Source organism: Phycodurus eques, chromosome 22 (assembly GCF_024500275.1).
Source record: "Phycodurus eques isolate BA_2022a chromosome 22, UOR_Pequ_1.1, whole genome shotgun sequence".
NCBI lineage: Eukaryota > Metazoa > Chordata > Actinopteri > Syngnathiformes > Syngnathidae > Phycodurus > Phycodurus eques.
The window spans coordinates 4,951,437-4,975,263 of record NC_084546.1 but is presented as its reverse complement, the minus strand read 5'-3'; the positions used below and the strand labels follow the sequence as shown (position 1 = coordinate 4,975,263).

Sequence of the window (23,827 nt, the reverse complement as noted above, 5' to 3'; positions counted from 1 at the left end):
TCTTGATTTATAAGGCACACTGATATGAAAATGACATTACTGTGGATGTACCCTTCTGTCATGATTTTATTAATATCCAGCCAGTACGTGATTTAAATGTAACTATAGTGTCGAGTATTTAAAAAAATTTGCATGCGATTTAGACATTTCTAGTCACTCCCCCCCCCCCCCCCCCCCCCCAAAATAAATTAAGTTGTTTGGCCCACCTGCACAGTCAGTTATTCAACATTTAACAATATTTGAAACACCTGCTTTACAGTTGAGTGCTGCTCCTGTCAAACACACCAGTTAGTTGCTCAACTTTGCTACTCAATCGTCTGACATTAAGATAGTTAACTCAAATTTGGAAAAGACAATTCATAAATCTTTTTGTTTTGACATACTGGACAAAATCCAACTCCCATTTCGAACTTTGACTATTTAAAGTGAGTCAGGGTTTAGGGGGTAAACAAGGTAGGTTCATCACTTAGTACTTACGATATTTTTTTTGTAGCATTAGTGTTGTTCAAGTACAATTGTTGGACTTTTGGGGAGTTAGCATAACGAGCTACATTTTAGCATCAATGTTAGCTTGAGCTAAGCTAACAAACGTTAGCCTTGTTGTTGAAAAGCAAACATTTTACGTTTGTTATCCTACAATGTTGTGATGGGGAACACGATTAACATTAAACACTACCACAGTAAAAATTTTGCTTTTTTTCTCTCTCTTTTTTTTTTTTTTAAAACAGCCAACATTTAGTCGTTTAAGTCAGTTTGTTGACTCATTTGAGCTACTGCATGCATTTATCATATTAATGTAAATTTTGGAGATGTAATCCAGGGTATTTTTGCCTTTTGTGAAATGAGGGTAATCCTTCTTTATGCTTTATTTGCATATGCACTCACCAGCCGAAACATTCGGTACACTTGCAAAATCCAAACACTGCAATTGTACCTCATGTTATCACAGGTTAGTTTATACTTTTGCAAACAATATAACGGTGTACAAATTGCAGTGGTGGGAAGTAGTGAATGTACTTAAGTAGATTTTTCAGGTATCCTTACTTTGGGAGTGTAATTTTGTTAGTTGTTATTAGCTAATTTAGCTTTTTTCCCCCCTCATCAATTCACAACAAAGCTATGGGAGCAGATATTTTGATGACAAACGCTACTTTAAAAAAAAAAAAATCTCCTTATGAGCACTGTAAATTAAGAGGTATTCTACTTTGCGTGGAGGGTTTTGCATTGTGCCAAGTTATTGACGCGTGCATAATTAACAGTAAACCACAAACATTATTTATTATTTTTCTCCAGAGTAAATAAAATGCTTATTTTGAAAAAAAAATATATATATATATCCTGGATATTCAATGTCTTCTCAAATGAATGCAAAATAATGCCTGGAAAATGTAACCCCCCCCCCCAGAATTAGCTTTTGTTTTGTTTTTTTCTCCCCAGAGGTTCTTTAAATGTCACCGAAGAGATGTATTGCAGTTTAAATGTAAATACACCTTAAAGTATCTAAATCTAGAGTCAATACTTTTTTTGGGGTACTTAAATACAGGGGTAGAATCAGTAAGCCAACTTCTACTTTTACTAGAAGTACAGATTGAGTACTTTTGTCCCATTGGACAAATTGGCTGATAAGAGATGGACAAAAAAAAAAAAAAACACCTCGTGATTAGTCGACTTCAAGCGTTTAAACGATGCTTAGTAGCATCGACTAATCGGTTCAACTTGCTCGGTTTACCTGACTGTGGAAATTCTATTACAGATTTTAATTTAATTTTTTTTTTTTTTTGGGTGCTTGAGCTACCAATACAAGTTCCTGAAGCTTAAATAAATAAATAAATAAATACACTTACTATATAGGTTTAAAAAATCCAAAGGTTATCACACTGGTCACTACTAGCCAAGAATGAGCCTTTTTACTTTTGTACAAAAAGTACATTTCAGTCTATACTTTTTTTTTTTTGTAGCTAAATACTTAACTTTAATCAGTACTACAGTTTTTATTTAATATAACACAGTAGCTGTACTTCTAAGTACAGTGTGAATGACGAAATTGTCAGTAAAACGACAGAAAATGTAATGCTGTCGTTTCTCATTTGGACCCACACAAGTTGGTTTCTCTCTTGAGCAGTATTTTTGTGTCGTGCCACAACTTTGCACATGTGTACGCTTTTTGATTGCATTTATACATGCAGTTTAAAGCGTTGTGTTCGCGTACCGTTGGAGAAGTTCGTGCTCTCAAAGGCTCGCTTGCGCGTTTTGGGGGCGACACAAACTGGGCGCTCGACGTGTGTATGGCCTTTGGATTAGAGCTGCAAAGAAATCAAAGGGGATCGTAAGGGCGACGCGTTGTTGTGCTTTCATGTCCGTCTGTTTGTTTTTCCTGGAAATTCTTATGTGTTGTCGGCCCTGCTTTTCTCGCAGCCCCAGCGGGACGGGGGGAAGCGGGTGCACCTTTGCGCAGAGGCAGCCTCGGCGCCCGAGAGGCTCCTCTGGGTGCACAAAGGCAGCGGCTCGCAGTTGCAACTTCGCTCGGGAGGAGTGAACCGGCCGCACCGAACACGCTCCGGATCTGCCAAATCGGCTCGTCTAGCCCCCTCGAACACACCAGCCGGCAGCCCCCATCCGGGAGATACACGGTAAGCGCTCGTTTTGTGGCGGTTTGGCGATGCACGGAAGGCTCTCGGCGCCTCCGCTTCGGGCTTCCCGAGCGTGCTTGTTTTTGCAGAAAATGGCGTCATCGCCCTCTTGTTTCTGCCCGGCCGCGGCGAGCACGCTTCCAGGGGCTTCGGGCAGCCCGCACACGCCGCGCTAAGCCCCGCGGGGTGTGCACACGGCCTCGCCGGCGTCTTTTCGAGGCAAATAGGCCACCGAAGCGGCGGCTAGCCGACGGTTTCGTGCGGTGGAAGGACGCGCAAAGATGGAAGGGTCACCGGTCCTGTGCGCCAGGCTGCTGCCTCTCGGAAATGGTGCTGGGGCTTTTGGCGCACATTAGCACCGCCGTCGTGGGGCCAAACGAGCCCGGACGGCCTGAGGTGGCTCCGCGTCGCTACCACCGAGGCGACTGTCGCGTTTACACGGTGTTTGTGCGTGCTTTTAGCCAGCTCGGCTCGTCTTTACGCCGCACTTCCCTGCCGTTGTGCTGTCGCCGCGAAGGGGGCCTCCACCGCTACGGCGCGGACGGAAGGTGCATTTCAACGGCGAGGCGAGTCGAGCTAACCCCCTTGTTGTTGCTCTTCAACGCCGTATTACCGTGCAAAAGGAGCCTTTTGAGCAGGGTTGGGGGGCGAAGAAAAGGCGGGCCGATGCTAATCGTGTCACGGGAGAGGAGACAACCTCGCGCGCTGCCTCGCTGCTTCTTTTACGCAAAAACACGAGTGGGGATAGTTTGCACACGAAAAAGTGGGGAAGTCCGTCCGCTGCGCGAGCACCACGGCGGCGCTGCTGCCGCTGCTTTTTGCGCAGCTGCGTGGCCCAACCGCCAAGCGAGCACCGGCCAACCTTTTGTCAATAGTTGGGACTCTTGGGCACAAAAAAAGGGAGCACAATAGTCACCGCGCCGGCCCCCTTTATGGCCCGTCAATGCGCTCCGAAGTCCCACTCCGGCTGCCCCCCCACCCACCCCTGCCGGATCAGCTTGTGCATGCGTCCTAGCGGCCACTACCACCACGGCGAGGCCACTCGACTCACTCTACTTTGCCTGCTTCAGGATCGATCGCGACATTTGCACGTCACTTGATATTTGCCGTAAGTTTAATAAGAGTTATGCAACCACAGCGTGCGGGATCTGATCAACCGGATCCACGCGCGACCCACTCGACACCGGGATGTGTCGTTTGCAAATCGCCCGGTGGGTGTTTTGCGTCACGGCCTCTGTGTGTAGAGCCGGGCTGCAGCGGCTTTGCAAAATGCACCCGACCGGCAACACTCTCCGGCGCTGCGCAGGCGGAGTCGAGGCCAAAGAGGGAGCTCGAAAGCCGGTCACGGCTCCACAGCTCCTCGCCCCCCAGTGAGCAGGCCGGTCGGAGAGCAGCACGTCCAACCCTTCTCGTTCCTCCTCCTCCCTTCGACCATTCATGGGGTGGGCTGGTCACGCGAGGATCGTTTTGGTCCCCCCTTAAGAGATGGACAATCATACGCACCGGGGAATGTGCTGGGCAAGGGGGAGTCACGCGTGGGTTTGTCTGCTTCCTCCGTGACGCGCCACGCGTTTCTGCTTGTGTGTTTAAACCCACCAGCGTTTGCCTTCCACTCAAGCAAAGCGCCCTGAACTTCTCAGCCACCTCCTGTCGGAAGTGCACGCTTATTCTGGAATGGATCCAGATATAATAAGTATACACACCCCTGTTCAAATGTATGCTTTTTTTTGTGTGATATAAAGAAATGACAATTTCAAAACCTTTTCTGCCATTGTGACCTATAAACGGTGGAACTCAAATGGTGTGTGTGGGGGGGGGAATAAATATTTTCGAAAGTAAGTAAAGATGATTAACTGCTTGCACAAGTGTCCACACTCACCTATAACATGCGATGTGATTGCGTTTAGCATAAACACATTCAAATTAATGTTAAATGGGAGTCGGCACACACCTGCCACCTTTTTAAAGTGCCTCTGATGTACTCCAATTGAAGTTGAGCTGTCGTAGTATCGGATTTTCCTGAAATGTTTGTAGTTGCATCTTACAGCACAAGCAAAGGTCGGCAGAGAGCTTCCTGGGCATCGGAGGAATCTCGTTGTTCTAAGGTATCAGTCAGGAGAAAGGTGCAAAAGGATTTCCAAGGCATGAAAATATATCATGGAACACAGATAAGACAGTCGTCAAGCATTACCAAGGACTGGAAGTCCCTCCAAATTTGAAAAGACATGAAGAAAACTGGTCAGGGAAGTGTGCCACGAGCCTGACAGCAACACTGAAGGAACTGCAGGAATTTCTTGCAAGTACTGGCTGTTTAGTACATGTGACAACTATCTCCTGTCTTCTTCACATATCTGGGCTGTGTGGGTTAGGGCGGCAAGAGGGAAGCCTTATTTTCCAAAGAAAACCATCCAAGCCTGGCAATATTTTCCAAAACAAAAAACACACTTCAAATCTAACAAACACGTGGGAAAACGTGTTGAACCTTTTGGCCATAATTCCAAAGGTAAGTTTTAGTGAAGCTCGCCATACCTTGCAGTGACGCATGGTGGTGGCAGCATTGTGCTTTGGGCCTCTTTTTCTAAAGCTGGAGCTACAGGGTCTTATTCAAGGTGGAGTGAATTCTGAACAGTTCCAAATAACAGTCTGTGTTAGCACGAAACCTTCAGGCTTCTGTTAGAAAGCAAAGAAGAAGACAGAAAAAGCCTCCGAGAACAGCTGAACTTTGAGTTACTTATATGGTGGCAGATGTTTTGACTCCTTTTCAACATGAGTGTGAATGTGAGTGGTTAATTCTGAACACATCCACATCCCCAGTGTCCAGATCTCTTGTTCATTGTTACTTCCCCTCTTGAAAATATTCGATTTTCGCCCAGGTTATAAATCACAGTAATGGTAGAAAAAGCTTTGAAATTATTCATCTTGGTCTGGCATTTGAGCATGGGTGTGTAGACGTTTTAATATTCACTGTACATACAAGTTTGAATTGGGAACACAATGGGACAAACTGGTAGAACCTAAACCTCATATATTTACTACTTGAGCTCCACCTTCCCTTGTTTGTATCTCATTTGTCTTTGCTTTTTAATGAAAATGAGTTGTGCCTGTGGGTTATCAGGCAGTGTTGACAGGTTGTATATCAAGTGTTGTTGCAGGAGCAGGTGTAAACAGATGGAAGATAAACAGAGTACGAATGAACCGTAGACATCTTGTGTGATTGCATCTTTCGTTTGGGTATTTTAAGCTACACCTGTCGAGTCAAAACGTTAAAAAAAAAAAAAAGTAATCCTACTCAGTTTTCACAAGCCATCCACAGCTCCACTGAGAATAAGTGCAACGCTGTCACTTTTGTGTTTGTCTAAAAGTGACGTGCACCGCCACCATGCCACATTGACCGTATTTGCGGAAGACGATCATAGAGAGCGCCACGTCGTCAGGCCTTCCTCCTCATCGCGGTGCCCTATCATCATTGGTTCCAGAGTGTGGCGCTGCTCCATTAGCAGGAAGTCCTGTCTGGATGCTTCCTCCCAGCCACCGGAAAGCACCGTGAGAAGGTGGCGACTGCTTACTTCTCCAGTCCCTCCTGGGTTTGTGTTTCGCTTGCTGGTTTAAACCACGCTGTGGATTATCACTGAGGATGCGGCATCACATATTTGCTCATAAATTATGTAACTCGCAAGAGATGGATTTGTGAGACATATTTCAACATCAACTCGCAATAAAACCATCCATTTGCTCACGCTGGAGACGGATCATCGCACGAATTGGAAGTGTGCGCGTTTTTATGGCAGTATGTTGGCGGGTTAGCAGGATTAAACAAAATAGCAGATTTCCACTAAATTTTTTAGAGGAATGGGCCAAGAAAGAACATTTTGGTGCAGATTGAATAAATGGATTGGCACCTTTGAAGCCCACTGGTGCCAGTGACAACAGATGGAGCTGTGTTGTGGGGAAAAAAGTTGGCTTTGTCAGTTGATTGTCGTTGAATATAGTACAGTTGTACCTCATTTTACAAGTGCCTCAATGAACAAGTTTTTGTTATACGAGCCGTCACTCTGCTTATTTTCCTCCTTGAGTTAGGAGCATGCGTCAGACCCACTACTCCAGTCACCAACCAATTATGAACTATGTTTCGTGACATCCAGGTGGAACACAGTTAATTTGTTTACATTCTCTTGTATTATTTTTTAAAATTTACAATACAGTGCTGCTTTTCGATATTTTTTTTATTATAAATTTATTCATTTATTTATTTATTTATTTATTTTAACCCAAAAAAATTGTTGTACAGTCCCGCAGTATATTTAGTTCTCCCTTGCTGGGGGTGTCCTGTCCGTTGGTGTCATCTCTTAACCACAAAACGGTTTACATTTTGGGGGAAAAACAAACAATAAATATCAGTTTTGTCTCCCTCTGTTGGGCTGTGGCGCGAACTACAAGTATAAACATGGCTGACTGCTGTGTTTAAGCAAAAAAAATAACGAATTTTGTTTGATTTCTACTCTTCAAATGTACTGTTTGCTGATCTTTTAGTGTTGAATCGCCAAGTAATCATAAAAACACCCTTTAATTGAGCTTCCATTAAACAGGTTAAACACCTTTATCTTGCCAATTCATTTTTTTAATGTTACAATTAAAGGTGACGCATACACACAGATGGTAGGTGAGGAGGTGGGAAAAGCCTGACATGTTCTTTTATGAAGTTAACAACTTGCTTAATTCGATTGGAGATGAGCAAAGTTGGATGCTGTTTAAATGGTGAAAATCAGAGGAAAGTAAATCAATGTTCAGTGCTATTTATGTAGTTTACACTAAACTGGGTACAATGACGTTTGCATTATATCTCCACTAGAGGGAAGCATCACTCCAATTTCCACATTCAGTTTTGTTATGAAGACGCCTGACTCGATAATCTCAAGAGGGATAATTATTTTTTTGTAAAAGACAAGTGTCTCTTGTCTTTTACAAGCATGTTCATGTGATGTCTATTTAAAGAGGAAAACAAACCTTTCATAAGCGGTGATGGATTCAAACAGGCCCAATGCAAAGTTTCATGATTAAAAGTTGAAGCTGCTCCTCTAGTTTCATCTGCTGTTTATTTTCGTCTGATGTGTAATATCGCATGTTACAGGTGAGCGTACTGGCAGTGAACGTGGCGTCTCAGCACCATGGTGAAGACAAAGTCATCTGGGAGGAAGAGCTCTCACTCTGTTCGCCAAGAGGTAAGGAAAAAAAAAAAGACTGAAGCTGGGGAAAAGCAACACAGCAAACTGCTGTTCTTCTTGAGATTTAATTGAGCGCCACATGAGTTATTTTGCTGTAGCCATGGCGGTTCAGGAAAGAGTCCAGGTGGCCCACTTTGCGCCGTTCTGATGTTCAGCGAAGCGCCCGAGTGTAGGAGTCATTTATCCCCTTTCAAGGGCAGCGGGGACGTGCGGAGCGAGGGAGACGGACGAGGGCGAGTGAGAGAAGATGAGGATAAATCGGTGGAGGAAAAATCAGGAGGCGCAGCAGATTTCGTACACACATGCACGCTCATGGATTGGCCCGCAGTTACTAATCTACTGAGGGGTGCCTATGTGTCATGATGTTAACTTAGCCCCTGGATGCTAAGGATTGATGAGATGCCACACATGCAATTCATTTCAGAACACAAGAGTTAGTGATTACATTAGTCAACTTAAATGTCATTGTACAGGAACACAGTTAATGAAAAGCGGCAATTTTCAACTCGTAACTGAAGTACAGTCGGGGATATGTTCCAGACTGACTCACGATAGCTGAAAATCAGCCACATAGAAACCATATTGTTACCCTCTTCGCGTAATTCGCCAAATAATTTTTGTACTGTTTCGGAAAACGAGAGAAAAAAAAATAGAAGGAACAAGAAGGGGGCCCAGTTGCCCTGATTCAACCTTTGCCGATGATGACTGATGACTGAGAATCTACACAGACAGAAATTTGTCTGTCTGTGTAGTACATTAATAGTTTATTGATTTTTCTGACAGGAAGTTCAAAATGACTTAGGCCATTGATGGTAGGCTAACAATTTACAGATTTTTATTGAGTTTTACTTCTCCCAGTTCAAGCACTTTTAAGCTTATTAAAACAGTCTTAAACTTTTAAAACACTTTTTAATTTCCCTTAACGCCTGTTCTCACTCTCGCTTTAAGCTGTCACCCCCCCAGTTGTTTACTGTAAAACTGATGCATAAATTAAGAGAATCAGACATCGTGTATTAAAACACTAAAATGTTAAAAAAAAAAAAGGCAAAGTCCGCAAGAATAATGCTAACATATTTTGTAAAACACAACCAAACCATAGAATTTCATATAACCAAAGTCTGCTATCTCAATGCTAACATATATAAACTAGAGACGGGCTACCAAAATTAGCATAGGTGTTACAGTCACGATAAACCTTCTCGAGCTGTCTTGTGTACTCTCCCTGTCTGTCTGGTACTGTCCCCTCAGCCGACGACGGCGGAAAGTCCACATAGTCCAAACACCCAACACTCCCCGCCGTCGAACTGCTCCTCAGACCACCTCTGCTCTCCCGCTCCCACCGAGGCGCCAGCTAAAGATCTCCAGGAAGCCCCAGTGGACGCCCAGGAAAAGGGCGACTGCTCTCCCCAAGCCAAGCCCCTGTGGCGACCCATCCCCCCTCTGCTGCCAGAGCCTGACAGGGGGGCTGTCCCCGACACCCAGGACCAGAGCTGCCAGACCGAGGAGTGGCTGCACCAGACTACCGGTGGTGCTCATAACACAGGTAACGATCCTAAGCGTTCCAAAATAAAGCAGCTGTTAAAAGTAACAAGTAACAATGCTCTGCATTGTTTGCATCGTTCAAGGTCACTGTGTGGAGCCCGGAGACCCTCCTGTACTCCAGCAGCCCCTGCACACCTCCAAATCTGGAATTCACCAGATCATTGAATGCTTTCGTTCAGGTCTGGAACACACTCTGTTATTCATAGTTTACTGCAGTTGGTTTGCTTCAATTCAATGGGCATTGTACTGCTCCTTGTGGTGTGTATGCATTCGCCACGCGGGGGCAGTATAATAGACATACGGATATAGAGTATATTGTTTTTTTGCAGATTATAAAGAATATATGCCTGTGAGTATTGATCGATTCCGAGCACAGCCTATGTGTTGACTGCTGTTTTTTTGTTTTGCTTGCAGGCACCAGCCAGCTGAGGCACATGCTGCTGAGGGAGGTGGACACCATCTTTGAGTGTAAGGTGTGTCGAAGTCTCTTCCGAGGCCTGCCCAACCTCATCACGCACAAAGAGTACTACTGCCTGTCACGGCTGCCCGAGTACGACGGTGAGTGTTCACCCTTCACCTTCACCGTTAAGTGTTATAGTATCTGACTGTCACAGCATTTGGGATTTTGATGCAGTGTGCCTAATGTTAAGGCACAAAACATCCCAGCAGTCTTTTCCCAAATCTCATTTTGTTTCTTAGTCTTAATCTGCTGCTGAACGCAGTTATGAAAGTGAACTCTCGGCTTGTGTGACTTTAAGTTGTCCAATGCAGACCTTGTTCCATTTCGAGCCTATTATCAGTGCCTGAGAGGGTGTTGTGTTGTTATTTTGATGAATGACTGCAAAGGTTTCTCTATAACGTGCATTTTTTTGCTTCTGGAGACTTTCACCAGAAAGTATGAACTGTTTAAAGCGTTTTTACTCCTTTGTAATTGGCAGGCGATGACCGACAGAGCATAGCCCTTCAGGATTTGACGGACATCATCTATCACAGAGGGGACCGACCGGACTACGTGGTGCGACTGGAGCCCATCCAGACCACCAGCAAGGCCGTGTACCAGTATCTCACCACGGAGGAGGAGATGGCTCGGTATCCGTCACGAGCGCCCAGGTGGTGGAGATGACGTGCTAACTAACGTGCAATCTCCTCGCCCTCACCGCCACTGACCACATTTGTCATCTGTCGCTCCCAGTGCCAGGGATAGTCCGGTCGCATGGGAAGGAGAGCCGAGGGAGGCTGAAAACAACCAGACAGGCCAGCCCCGTGGTCCGGAGAGCCCAGCGCACAGCCAGCACAGCCAGGGTCGGAAGAAGTGGGATGCAGAAGAGCTGGAGGCTAAAGAAGAGGCACCACAGCCTGAGGACGAGGAATCCACAAGTGGGGTAGGTGGCACACATCACGAGCCCATTAGGGTGAGGGTGCAGTTACTTTTCATGTTACGGTAAATGACATCATTAAGCCATACTTCATGCAAGTTGATCCCTCACTTGTCTCTCCTCTGTCCAGGTGGAGGACGTGACGATCTCGTGCTGTCTGTGCGGTCAGGACTTCAACTCGCGCCGCAGCATCCGACGTCACTGTCGCAAAATGCACAAGACCAAACTGGAGGAGCTCCGCAAGTACACCGAGACGCGGACGGTCCCGACCAGCCTGCTCTCCATGGTGAAAGGTAAGTTAAATTCCGCATACTTTCAGTGTTTGGACAGTTGTACTTTGACTAATGAGTTAGGCTGCAGCTATTGGAATATTTTTAAAATTGATAATTCTACAAGCAACGATTAATCAAGTAATCAGACAAAAAACGGATTTAGCATTATTAAACAGCAAAATGTGTATGTGAGTTGCATGTATTATTGTTGTCCACTTGGCGTCGTCATCCTCACATTCCATACTAGAATGTGTGTTACTTTTACTTAGCTATCGCTGACCGTGTCAAGGTACCACTGTATGTACTTGTTTCAAAGTAAACATAGCTGAAAGGGTTTGTTGTTTTTATGAAGGTAGGCCACAGTCCCTGAACACACCACCCGGAAAGTCGTGCCCCGTGTGCCACAAAGTGTTTGCCACCAAAACCAACGTGCGGCGCCACTTCGATGAGGTACACCGCGGCCTGCGGCGGGACGCCATCACCCCCGCCATTGCCTCGAGGCCCGGCCAGCCCCTGTCTCTTGAGGCCACCCCTCCCAGGAAGGGGAACAGCGCCTCGCCGCCGCGAGGCAGCGGCTCCAAGTCCGCCCCCGTCAACGCCAGAGCGGCGCTCCCCAACCAGAACCGCGCGAAGCCTCCGAGTCAAACTCCGGCCTCTCCGCAGGCGGCGACCCAGGCGCCGAGCCGCTGTACCCTGTGCAAGAGGAGCTACAGCTCCCAGGTTAGCCTTTCCAGTGGCCTAATTTTTTGCTTACTTTTGGGCTTACTTTATTAGGTCTATACAAAGACTGAGGCATCGGCAGATGCACTATTTTCTAAATAAAACCTTTGCTGATCTGCCTCCCTTTGTGTCTTGTTTTTCAGCTCATGTTAAAGAGACACATGCGCATCGTCCACAAGATTTACAGCGTCAAAAGTAATCGATCGATTACTACGTTAACCTCTCCGCAAACTCCACCGGCGACCTCCACCAACAGCAGCAGCAGCAGCAGAGTTCCACCGAGCGACAGTGTCCAAGTCAAAGAGGAAGCGGTTGAACCCTCAGAGGACGAGCAAGACAAGGGCATGGACCTAAGTCCGCCCGCATCTCCTGCTCACAGCACCGGGTCGACTAAAAGTGCCTCCGTTGCCCCCAGCGCCCTGAAAGTGAAGGAAGAGGAGACCCCGTGCAACCCAAGGGCGGCAGTCGGCGTGCTCGCCGTTAGTCAGGCGGCCAAAAGCAAACTGTCGGTGGGCTTCGACTTCAAGCAGCTCTTCTGCAAGCTGTGCAAGCGCCAGTTCAGCTCGCGTCAGAACCTGTCCAAGCACATCGAGCTGCACATGGACGGCAACGACATCTTCATCAAGTTCTACCGCTGCCCACTGTGCCGCTACGAGTCGCGCCGCAAGCGGGACGTCCTGCGCCACGTCACGGTGGTGCACAAGAAGTCGTCGCCCTACCTGGCCAAGATTATGCCCAAACTGGAGAGCCGGGCGGTGAAGAGGCTCGCCGAGGCCGTCCTCAACAACGCCAACCCCAAGAGAACGGGCGGCGGCAAGGGGGAAGTGAACGGGCGCCACCCGTCGACCGCGTCCTCGCCTTGTCCGTCGCCTCCCGTCACCCGCAAGCAAGACTGCGCCGCCGCGTCGGCGGCACCGGCACAGCCTCCCGCCTCCGCTCGGAAAACGCAGGAGCTGTCATCTCAGACTCCCGCCCCCTCGCCGCCCGTCACACGGAAGCAAGAGAGGCAACAGGCCCACCAGCCTCGGCCCATCAGCCCCCCGATGACGCGGCGCAGCGACAAGCACTCGCACCAGCGCAACTCGTCCTCCGCTTTAGCGGCACACACCCGCCGTCACGACGCGCCGTCCGAGAGCAGCGGCTCCGGATCGTCCTCCACCGAAGTGCGAGTGACCAAGAACTTCTCCCTGCACGCCTGCGACCAGTGTGGGCGGGCCTTTGCAAAGAAGGTACTAACTTCACATTACTACACTCGAAAATCCTCACTTGTCTTTTTTTGAATCAAATGGGTTGGAAAAGGAGTATAATGGATTGGGTCGTCGCGGAGGCCCAAGCGCCATCACACTGTATTGCCTCTGGAATGCTTTTTTTCCACACACAGCGCTCACATGCTTTAATTTTATATTGTCGTATAGTGTTCGCAAGAGGTGCCTTACAAATCTTAAATTCTTTACACTTGTGGTTGTCAAACATTTTACACCAAGTACCAAGCAGACCCAGACTAGACTCAATTCCTCCTCAACGTACTCCTTCAACAGACTTCCCTTGACAATTTCTAATTTTATATTAGCCAAGGCTTTGGCCCCATCTGGTGGGATTATGTGCAAATTAGCGCCAATAGACGTTTCACTTTGCAATTTCGTGGCGCCACAGGATTGGAGTGGAACATTCCCCAACTGCAATTGACTGAATTTGTCGTCTGTTCCCAGTTGTACCTGGAGTCTCACAAGCGAAGTCACCGCAATGCGGTGACGGCGGCGGCCAGCAGGAGAAAAGGCGTCAGCACGCGCTCCAAGTCGTTGGTGTGGTGAAGAACAACAACAAACGCAGTGTAAGAACTTTTCTCGGGACACTTTTGCCTGTACTCCTCCAAACCTTTCCTTTCTTCCCCACCGCTCCCCCTGGCCTGCCCCTAGCCAGCCACATTCACCACACAAAAAGCGTGAGTGTGTACTTGAGTTCGTGGTTGAAGAGGTGCGTTTGTGTGCGTTTTTTGGGGGGGGGGGGGGTTTTGTCCTGTGAAGAGCTGAGACGAAACGTCTACCAGCTGTGTTTCCTTTTATGTTGATGTGAAATCTCGCTCTTTGTTTAACGCCTCCTTTTTATCATCCTGCGTTCTTCTCCCTGGCTGGCACAGTCAACGGGGCACAACGGACACCTCAGAAAGTTGATTTAAAATGTGGAAAAGTGGACCAACAACATCCAGAAGAGCCACATTATTAAAAAGAAAAAAAAAAAAAAAAAAAAAAAAACAATTCGGTCTGTTTGACTGATGTAAATCCAGAGGAAAGCTGCATGTAGTGCACAAACTGTCCAGAAGATGGTGCTCCTATCCATGAAAACCGCCGGGCAATGAAGAGGTTGAGCTGTGTACCCGCCCACCTGCTTATTTTAGTGGACAAAGCACTAATTCCAAACCCTGGTCATATTTCATAAATTATATAAAGAGTGTGTGTGTTAGACTTAAAGGGTCAGTGAAAGTCACATTGTTTGATAATAACTTTTTAATTGAGTTAGAAATGAAATGATAAATGTTAGTATTACAGGGTAAAAGAAAATCCCCCAAAGTGTGTTTTTGAGTTCTTGCCAAATGACTGACATAATTTTTGTTTTGCGTTTTGATTCCTGAAATTTCTCCTTCACTTTTACGTGCACCCTGTTTTACTTAACTGTTTTAGTTAAATGTAGCTTGACCTGAGTTTATACTAGACTTTTGAACTGGACTCTTTCCAGATTGAAATGCACAGTCTGTGTGGAACAATCTCAAGTCCTAAATTTTTGTTCCATGAATTGCTGGGATGGAGTTGCGCTTAAAGGGCATCAATATGATTTAGGTAGGTGGTCGGGTAGTCTGTGAAACACTGGCGATATGAAGACCAAATGTAAATAATGTTCAAACAGAAAAGCCATGAAATGGAACAAAAGCTGTAAACTTTATTTTTTACATGAAATGTGTGGAACGAGCCCGATGTTAGGAGAGGGGAAATTTATAAATTATTCTTCCTACATGGACGCTGTTAATATTAGTTGAAATAGTCACCGTAGGTCGCATTGACAAGTTTGAGCATTTTATTGAGCATTTTATTTTGCGAGTGTGTTATGAGAGCGAAAACCTCAAGGTATGGCAATGACTATTTTCTTTTTACGTATTCATCTTAAGTTGGAAATCTTTCAAATGTGACCAGAATGTATAAACCACACACAAATAAACATTAAAACTTCTAAGGGGGAGTTTTGTGTTAATTTTCTATAAATTTTTTTGGTAGCTCTCAGATATAAATATTAAAACCACATCCATCATATTTGTTTACATATTTCTCAGACATTTCATTTAGCTTGCTTTTGCCCACATTTTTCATTTCCCTTTTCATTTCTTGTTTGACGATTTCACTTTTTATTTTAGAAGTCACTTTTTTTTTTTTTCTTGACGTCGCCAAGCGTGATACAAGAAATTTGTTTAGAAAGTTATGTTTTAATGCCCTCCATTTGGTCTACGATGGTCTCTTGAGATAAGAGTTAATTCATTCTGTGACCTCGCTCACATCCCAAATCATCTTTCCCCATTGAAATGAACGGAAATGCAATTAATCTTAACGGTGAGGGTCTGAAGTGCACTCATACAAAATTTTCGCTCGGATGTCGACAAAAAAAAAAGGGTCGAAGCGACGACTCATATCTTGGCACCACTGTACATTGTGGGTACATTTGTTCAATTAAATAAAAAACAAAAAGGGGGGGACATTTGATTTTTCAAATGAATCGATGGGCATTTATTTTATGATTTATTTCAATTATTTAATTAGAAATGGGTATTGGGGCAATCACATTTAAGAGCAATTTGAAGATGAAACTGCTAAATTATTAGTGCGACACACATTCCAGGACGCGTTGCAATGACACGATCTGGCCTCAAGATGACGCCATTGCTCCACGCCCCACGCTCCCATGGCCTCTGCGGACAAGTGGTCTCCCCCCACCAACGGGCACACGGGCGAACCCCGGTGGGGATGCTGCCACTCGCGTTCCTCGCGGCTGATCAAATTGCTATGAGAGCGCAGATGGGATGCGCTTCATTTATTTATCAATTTTAATCTCTCACCTAGCATCCGTGACGCGTTCCTTGATGTGGGGGCGGTGCTAATTGTTAATCAATGGGCGTAGTGAAAAATTGACGTGTGTGGGGGGTGGCAATCAATTAGGCGCATTTTGACGACTTATTGAGGCGCCCGTGAAGTGTTTTATGAAATTATCCCGCTTACTGTTCAAACCATCGACCCCCAAAACCGATATAGATTGGCACTAAACTTGATTGACGTTCCTGTGACGCAATTTGGCGCAGCATCGAATGCAGGTGTTTTCTGATAATTGATGACGTGACGTCGCGGGACTTTATTTATTTATTTATTTATTTATTTTTTCCTCTTCTTCCTCTCTCTCTGTCTCGCGCACGCGCTCGCTCCCTCCACCTTCCCGTGCCCGCGCACGTCTTTTCCTTTTTCTTTTTCTTTTTTCTTTTGGGGGCTGCGCTTGATTGAGGCAGCTGCTCACTCTCGTTTGGTGCCCACGGACGCCGCATTAACGCACCTGTTTGCAAACGCCAGCCACCGGCGTTCATCCCTACTTTGGCGTCTTCACTTTTCCCTCTTTTTAAAAATCACCGTGGAGAAGGAATATCGCGCTCAGGGAGGACTATATTTGTTTTTTGTTTCTGGTGGAGGGACCCCCTGCACGGGAGAAGACTCGAGGTCCTTATCTTCCACTCTCTGAGGACTTCAAAGGTATTTTGTCATGACATTTTTGGTCCTCCCTTTCACATTCCACCAGTGACATTCCCCATCATTTCCATGCTTTGAATTCGTGCGTGGGTAATAGGAGCCCACCAAAGGGATATTGCAGCGGTGTTTCCTCAGCTTTCACAGTGGATGGCACTGTCTCATTTAATGAGGCTGCATCATGAGCTCGGGGCGAGTATTTTCCATTTTCATCGTATTACTCCATGATTAGGGGTGAATGCTGAAAACAGTCGAAGTTTCCCTGTGTAATATTTCAATGTGCAATTTACATTTTTTTTAATTTAAAAAAAATAAAAAAAAATACTTTTAGATGCATTAGAGGCAGTGCATGTATTGGCATTTGGGGTGAATTTGATAAAATACTATTTTCTGAGCCAGATGGTCCTTAGAATCCACCTCGAGTATTAAATCATGAACGTTCTTGGTGTAATTGGCAACATGAATGAACATTTAATGTAGTTATCCATTATGCCTGCTTAAATATTCATGGTGAAAAGCATCACTTGTCATTCTCCTCTTCATCTCTAATTTATTCTCCTCAGCAGACACAGACAGCAGTGCTACTGTAACTCGCAAATGCGTCCAGGTCTTTCTGGTGTCGGTTACGCAAATTCGGTGTCACCATGAAAAAGGTTTCCACCTTTGCTTGTTCTCCGCTTCATTTCCCTCACAAGGTGCAAACAAGTTTAATTGAAAATTGTTACCTTCTGCCTGAATTAAATATGCCCATGCACAGTAAAAAGGACTAGTCCATTGCATGAGAAGGGAGGGGGTAAAGCACTTGATAATGATAGATTTAGTATTTTGATGTTTTTAAGCATGTGAATTAAGACTAAAATGATGATACTGGGGTATATGTGCAACAACTTCCACATTTGGCAAAACTAGTCGACGCACTTCTTCTGGTTCAAGTGACCGGTGAAGACTTCTAGCCGGAAACTGGGACAAAGCACCCACAGGGACGTTAAACATCTACAATGGATTTTGTTTTTCACAAGATGTCTTCAAGAGCTACCAAAGATGACGGTATCTGATGTTTAGGCTTCATTCGCGTTGCTGTGTATCATATCATATTTGGATAAATATTTAGCTTTTGTCTGAAGACACCAGCCATAAAGACAACATTTTGGGATTGCTTGTTAGTGCAGCATGCAAAGTAAGTCTGCTAAGATTTCTTCTTGGTTTGGTCACGAGATTCTGCATGGAGTGGATTGCTTTTTAAAAAAGAAAAAAAAAAGTTTTGGAGATGTTTGGGGCCCTGAGATATTGCAATCCGCTGTTTGCCTACTGGTTAAATCGCCCCCTGATGACAAATGACAAATTTTTATAAAAATAAAATAAACTTTTACAAGATTGGTGGAGCTGGGAAAGTTTTGCAGCAGGTTAGGCTGATTAAACACGGTTAAATGTTCTGATCAGTGAGAAAAAGCTGCTGAGACGTTTTCCATTGATCTTGCCCCCCCCCCCCAAAAAGAGGGCTTTTAAATGTTATCATTTACAAAGGTATACAATTTGGTGCTCGTCCCACCAAATCATACATCACAGATGCTGGGAAAAGCGACATCAAAGAATAATGGCGCAGCTCTAAAACTGCAATGAATGGTGACGACAAGATGCGATTCCAACCGCGAGAGTAACACCGACTGTGATGGGGGGGGGGGGGGGGGGACTGTCACTTCCTGAAAAGAGCAGTGGGCTCCCCGGAGACCAGCGCAGGCCTGCTCAAGAGTGATGGAATAGAGGAGGCGGAGGCAGGGGCGCACAGGGAGGATGGTGTAAATAAGGCGAGGCAGGCGAAGCGGTCGGGTGGGCGTCGGGATGCGCTGAGGTAGCGTCGAGGAGACTGCGCCAGGAATGAAACGGGACAAGGGAGAGTGGAACGAATCAGTCAAACTCACCGCTGCCAGTCTGATGGACAGAAACGACGAGTCACGCACTCTTCAGGGTCTCTCTTTGTTTTTTTTTATAAAACCTCCCAAAGACAAAGCGCCTTTTGTCAAGTCTGCATCTTTAAAGAAATTGATTTGAAAGGATGCAAGGAAGCATTTTAGCTCTAAGGGAAGATGATCACTTGTTGGTTTTTACAAACTGTGTCAGGAAGAAAAAAAAAAAAAAAAAAAAAATGAAGTGAACCGATTCAGGTGATTGCTGACCAAGACGCAAATATTTGGATCTGCACCAGAACTGAAGATTTATCCTTCCTTGGGTTATTCCGAATTGGTAGTAATCGTACTCACAAGCAAACTGACAAAAAGCACGTAATCTCCAAATTGAATGTTTTATTGTTGTTCGAACGTTAGCCAAACCTTCCTTGAATTCTAAATTCTAAAGCTACACAGGAAATTGTATGAAAATTCGTGGTAGACTTTTTAAGTGGTGACAAACCAGCCGATAAGTCTCGTACTTGATAAATTTCAGATGTTAACGCTTTTTATCTGAAAAATCACGTTTGTTGTCTAGACAAGAAAAAATAGACGCATTGTCATAGGAAGGTTGTAGTTAATTTTTTTTTTTAAACGAAGACCAAAGAAATCAGACGACGTACTGTGTACATTTATTTGATTTTTAGTTTCAGCTGATAGTTGTCTGACATGTTTATGCTAACGAACATTGTAACGCTGCGTACAACAGGATATCTCGTTATCGTGACATTTGGTCGTTGACGCTACGATAAGACATGCCAAGAAGCGGAGCGTCTGATGATCAAGCGGTTGATCGGCTCGCTGAGCGGGGGGGAATTGTTGAATAAACAATATCGTGCACGGGCTAAAATTACACTGTGCTAGCATGCCCAACCTACAAAAAGCCAGCTTCTTAATCATGGCGGGCCGCTTTCCTTGCCTATGTACTGTAGTGGCTTTGACCTCATTTCATTTAGAGAGCCGAGGAAGTGATGAATTAATTGGGACACAATTGCATTAGAGAGGATCCACGGAGCGAGAAAAAGCGAGCGAGCGAGGGAGATATCCATGCTGCGCCTGGAGACTTAAACCTATTAGGGGCCCTCATGATGAAATTAGGCACAGTTGCCTTTTCTTGAGAGGTAACCGGCCCCCATGCTGGATTGGCATGGAGATGTGATGCTGGCGTCCCTCGAAGTTTCATGTCCCTCAACTGGGTGTTCATACCCAGCTATATCACAGGAAAAATCTCAGTTGCAGTCACGAACACCACCAGTGATTCCCTGATCAGTTTCGCTTAATTGGTTTGAAAGGTTTTTATGTACTACAAATATGCTTTTAACCCCACTTTGATGTAGGGAATCATAGTTCATCTCCTCATACATAAGCTACTAGTAAGTTTGCATATTTCTGTGGTTGACCAACTCCACAATTCAGCCCAGTTGTTGGCGATAACGCACAAACGTGTTGGTTGTATTATATTGTAACTGTGTTCGCCCCGAAAGTTTCTGCCTGTGTCCCTAAAACGTTAAGTTCGGGGCCCATTGTGCTCACAAATGTTAGTCTGGAGCCCTGAATGAAAAATTGCTTCCGGGAGGTGATGAAATACTTTTTAACTTAGCACTGGCAAGAGCGGGGCTAAGTCATTTATCAATCATTCACACTCTGTGGCCAGTAACAGTAAAGCAGGCCCAGCAATTTCTTTTAATAGACTCTTTTCACTGGGCTGTTTGTGCCGCAGCTACAAAACTAATTAGTTGGCTAATATGCGTGTTCTCGGCGGCCCACAAAAGCCAAGCGTGTCACTATTGAGGTAAACGGGACAATTCTAATAAAAAAAGATGGCCTGAATATGAAGAAATGTCGGTCGAAACCAACTGGCCTCGGTTGGCGTTTTAATTGGAATTAGTTAGAAGCTTAGCCTGTTAGGTCCAATTACTGCCCATAAAAGAACAAAGAACCTCGATTCGACCTCGCGACACTCAATTTCCCCAAATCGACCACTGTATTTGAGGCCAGCGAAAATAAGTGAATTCAACATCAATGGCGGCCCACCTTTAAACAATGTCTGTGGAATAAATAAAATAAGCGACTGTGGATTTGGGCCGCAAAAAAAAAAAGAGAATCCCGCAGGCCTGGGCTCATGAAAGCATATTAGCACTCGTGTCATGTAGGAGCCAGCCGCTTTGTCACAAGCAATTTTCAGCGCCAGCCGCAACCCGGCCGCAGCGGCGTGATGCCAGATATTCTGACTCCCTCGCAGCGACGAAGGTGCGAGCTCCTTTTCCTGAGCCGTGGCGGCCAATGGAGACTTGATGGCGCACTAAATTTGTTTGGCTGAACAGATGCAACCTCCATCTGTTGTGATCCTCGACCTGACAAGTGTGCGTCTGTAGCAAATCTGACTTTTTGGGGGTTCTTAATTATGGGATGGCAGTGCTCTTTTTGGAAACCCCATGGCGACGTGCGACTGTGCAGGCGATTTTCGCCCACAGCCTTGTCTCTTCATGTGCTCCAATGAACCTTTGTCACGCCTTCGAGCACTTTACGCGCGTGGTGGACCGCACTTGCCTGTGGTGGACCAGTGGTCACATGACCTCAGTATTCCAAAGCTGTTTTTTTTTGGGGGGGGGGGGGTGGTGCGATCCTCTGTTATGCGCCTGAAAAGTACTTGCTGATTTTGTTCTAAGGCCAAAGCAATAAAAGCATTTTGGCATCATCTTGGGGCCAAGGAACATTGTTGAAGTGAGTTGAGGAGCGTCATTTAGATGAAAGGAGTGCTTTGCCGCCGTCTTGGCATTTCATAGGCAATTAACCTTTTTTACGGGGCCGTCAATTACTCATGGATTTTTGCTCCTTGCAAAAGGGCTCGGTTCCTATCCCACTGCGAATTACTGCTCCCCCAAAAGATTACATTTTATTTTTGGAGGGAGCCCACCCCGGTTTTTTTGCTATTCAGTCAGATCTCCTGCTATTGTATTGCTATATCTGTCTGTCTCTGAAGTAGTTTCTTGAAAGTTGACTTGCGCCAAGCTTATTGTGGTGGTCGTGGGCTATTTTCCAGCAGTCTTGAGCGCAACATTAAAGCACTCTTCTTCTGTCTCTCCCACCAGGCTTGACAGAACATGTGACCGGTAGATGGACTCCCTAAAAAGATTGGAAACAGTCAACACTAACCCCCTCTAGATGCGTCTCTTTTGGAATATGACTGACTCATGGGGCTCAGCTAGCTTCACCCCTTGGCTCCGCTCCCTCTCCCTTGTAAACTAGTAAAAGAAAAAAAAGTTTTACTTTTTGGAATACTTGACCTAAACGAGATTTCCTCTGATCATGGAGCCTCAATCGAACGCTCAGCTGCAGTCCAACCCCGTCGCCTCCCTCCTGCTGGCCGTCTCCTACGCTTGCCTCCTGCCCGTCGCCTGGCCGCAGCGACTCCCCGTCGACCCGCAGGCCGCGCCGGAGTACGCCCACTCCATCCGGCTGGACGGCGACATCATCCTGGGCGGCTTGTTCCCGGTACACTCGCGGGGTGACCGCGGCATGCCCTGCGGGGACCTCAAGAAGGAGAAGGGCATCCACCGACTGGAGGCCATGATGTTCGCCATCGACCTGATCAACAAGGACCCCGAGCTGCTGCCCAACATCACGCTGGGGGCGCGGATCTTGGATACGTGCTCCAGGGACACGTACGCTTTGGAGCAGTCGCTGACCTTCGTGCAGGCCCTGATCGAGAGGGACGGCTCCGACGTGCGCTGCGCCAACGGCGACCCGCCCATCTTCACCAAGCCAGATAAAATCGTGGGTGTGATCGGAGCGGCGGCCAGCTCCGTGTCCATCATGGTGGCCAACATCCTGCGTCTGTTTAAGGTAAGAGCGGACTCTCCTCGTATGCCTCTGGATGCACATCTGATTGTGTCTGACCTTGAATCTCGGCCTTGGCGTCGTAGCATTGTGCTTGTGTGGGCATTCCCCGGGCACTCCGCCTTCCTCTCACATTCCAAAAATATGCATGTTAGGTTAATTCAAGACAAAAATTCAGCGGTCCACAACTGCCCCATCCACCCCCCACTATTATGCTGAATGCAATTCTTAGTTCCTCTTCATTGAGCCGGTCCCATCTCGGGGTAATGAGGCAATGACACTTAAAGTGTGTGTGTGTGTGTGTGTGGGGGGGGGGGGCGACGACGACAGAAGCTACGCAAATGCAGAAATTCTTCCATTGACATGCTTTCGATCGTCCCAAACATTCCCTCAATTACAGCTGAAATGTGTCAACAAGCCTCTTAACGATTTGCGAGCACGTGGGCATCCCTTTGTGCGCGGCGCGTGGGCCTAATTGAGCATCCCTGTGAGCGTTTGCTTTTGTTTGCTGGAGAGCTTTTTGCAAGGCCAACCCTGCATCATGAGGATATTTGTCAATTATGGAGGTTAAGTGTCGCTTTTGAGTCGTGGCGGGTTAAGTGTGATGTGGATGAGGGTTGAGGTAAAAATGGTCATCACAACTGCAGTGATGGGTTCATTATTGGCTGTGCTTTAAAGAACGACAAGTCAATTCTTCTGCGACACTTTCAAAACAACTGTCTGGTGCTATTGGACGCCAAGATTTACATATTCAACGCGAGCGACTCGGCGCATTTTAAGCCAGGATCTGTCACGACTCTCCACCTCATTTGCCTAATACGATTTACAGGCTTGTTTGCGAGCATATGTGCGTGTGTGCATTGTATGATGAGAAGCTCCACCTGTCTGTATGTGTGTCCACCGTGTTTGTGTTGCGGCAGCGTTTGGGCGGGAGTCCTTTCAGTGATTTGTATCAAATGCAAGCCCTATGGCGCTTGGTATTTACGTACAAGATTCTATCGCTCTCTGTAGGCTTTAGCCTCTGAATAAACGGCAGTCTGAAAATTGGGCGCGTGTGTGTATACATGTTAGACTTTACACCGATCTGATCGGCGTTATCGGTATCGGCCGATAATTAGCATTTTATGCTGATTGGCTTTCATGCCATAAGTCGCCGATCCGATCAATGACGTCATCGATCGGCTCCGCACAAGACATTTAACTCCGCGTCTTCGTCGCGTATGAATCCAAAAGAGAGTTTATTTTTAGCCTTGTCACGTGTCTTGTTGCGCAGTACTGTAACGATCTGACTGCCAATAAAGTTTTTCCAAATTGTCGGTCAAAAAACACATCGTCGGTGTTGGACTATTTTGCGGTGTCTCAGACAAACAACACACAAATTATTTGCAGTCTCTGCACAACTGATGTACGTCGTGGGGAATGTCATCTAAATGCTTCAGCACAAATTTTATCGAGCGCGTGACGAATGTACACGAGGAGGATGCCGCATTCAAGCAACGCAGCGTGGGGG

At 46.1% G+C, this 23,827-nt stretch overlaps 2 protein-coding genes across 5 annotated transcripts in view; both read left to right on the top strand.

Annotated features, from left to right (window-relative positions):
- Nucleotides 1-2,262: 2,262 nt before the first annotated feature.
- Nucleotides 2,263-14,987, top strand: znf800b (zinc finger protein 800b). Of its 3 annotated transcripts, none has more exons than XM_061668356.1 (12): nucleotides 2,263-2,630; nucleotides 5,993-6,181; nucleotides 7,759-7,849; nucleotides 9,101-9,395; nucleotides 9,478-9,573; nucleotides 9,809-9,952; nucleotides 10,333-10,504; nucleotides 10,587-10,776; nucleotides 10,901-11,063; nucleotides 11,395-11,762; nucleotides 11,906-12,991; nucleotides 13,472-14,987. In XM_061668356.1, the coding sequence occupies exons 3-12, from the start codon at nucleotides 7,796-7,798 to the stop codon at nucleotides 13,571-13,573; spliced, it is 2,670 nt and encodes an 889-aa protein (XP_061524340.1). In that variant the 5' UTR covers nucleotides 2,263-2,630; nucleotides 5,993-6,181; nucleotides 7,759-7,795; the 3' UTR covers nucleotides 13,574-14,987. The 3 variants fall into 3 exon arrangements, with proteins under 3 accessions (XP_061524340.1, XP_061524341.1, XP_061524338.1); XM_061668357.1 differs by having other exon boundaries at nucleotides 5,993-6,214; XM_061668354.1 differs by lacking the exon at nucleotides 5,993-6,181.
- A 1,312-nt stretch (nucleotides 14,988-16,299) lies between these two features.
- grm8a (glutamate receptor, metabotropic 8a) overlaps nucleotides 16,300-23,827 on the top strand; it is a 124,018-nt gene continuing 116,490 nt past the window's right edge. For both annotated transcript variants that reach the window (XM_061667837.1, XM_061667836.1), the window contains exons 1-2: nucleotides 16,300-16,540; nucleotides 21,570-22,323. In XM_061667837.1, coding sequence (XP_061523821.1) covers nucleotides 21,787-22,323 — 537 coding nt within the window. In that variant the 5' untranslated portion in view covers nucleotides 16,300-16,540; nucleotides 21,570-21,786. The remainder of the gene's footprint in view (nucleotides 16,541-21,569; nucleotides 22,324-23,827) is intronic.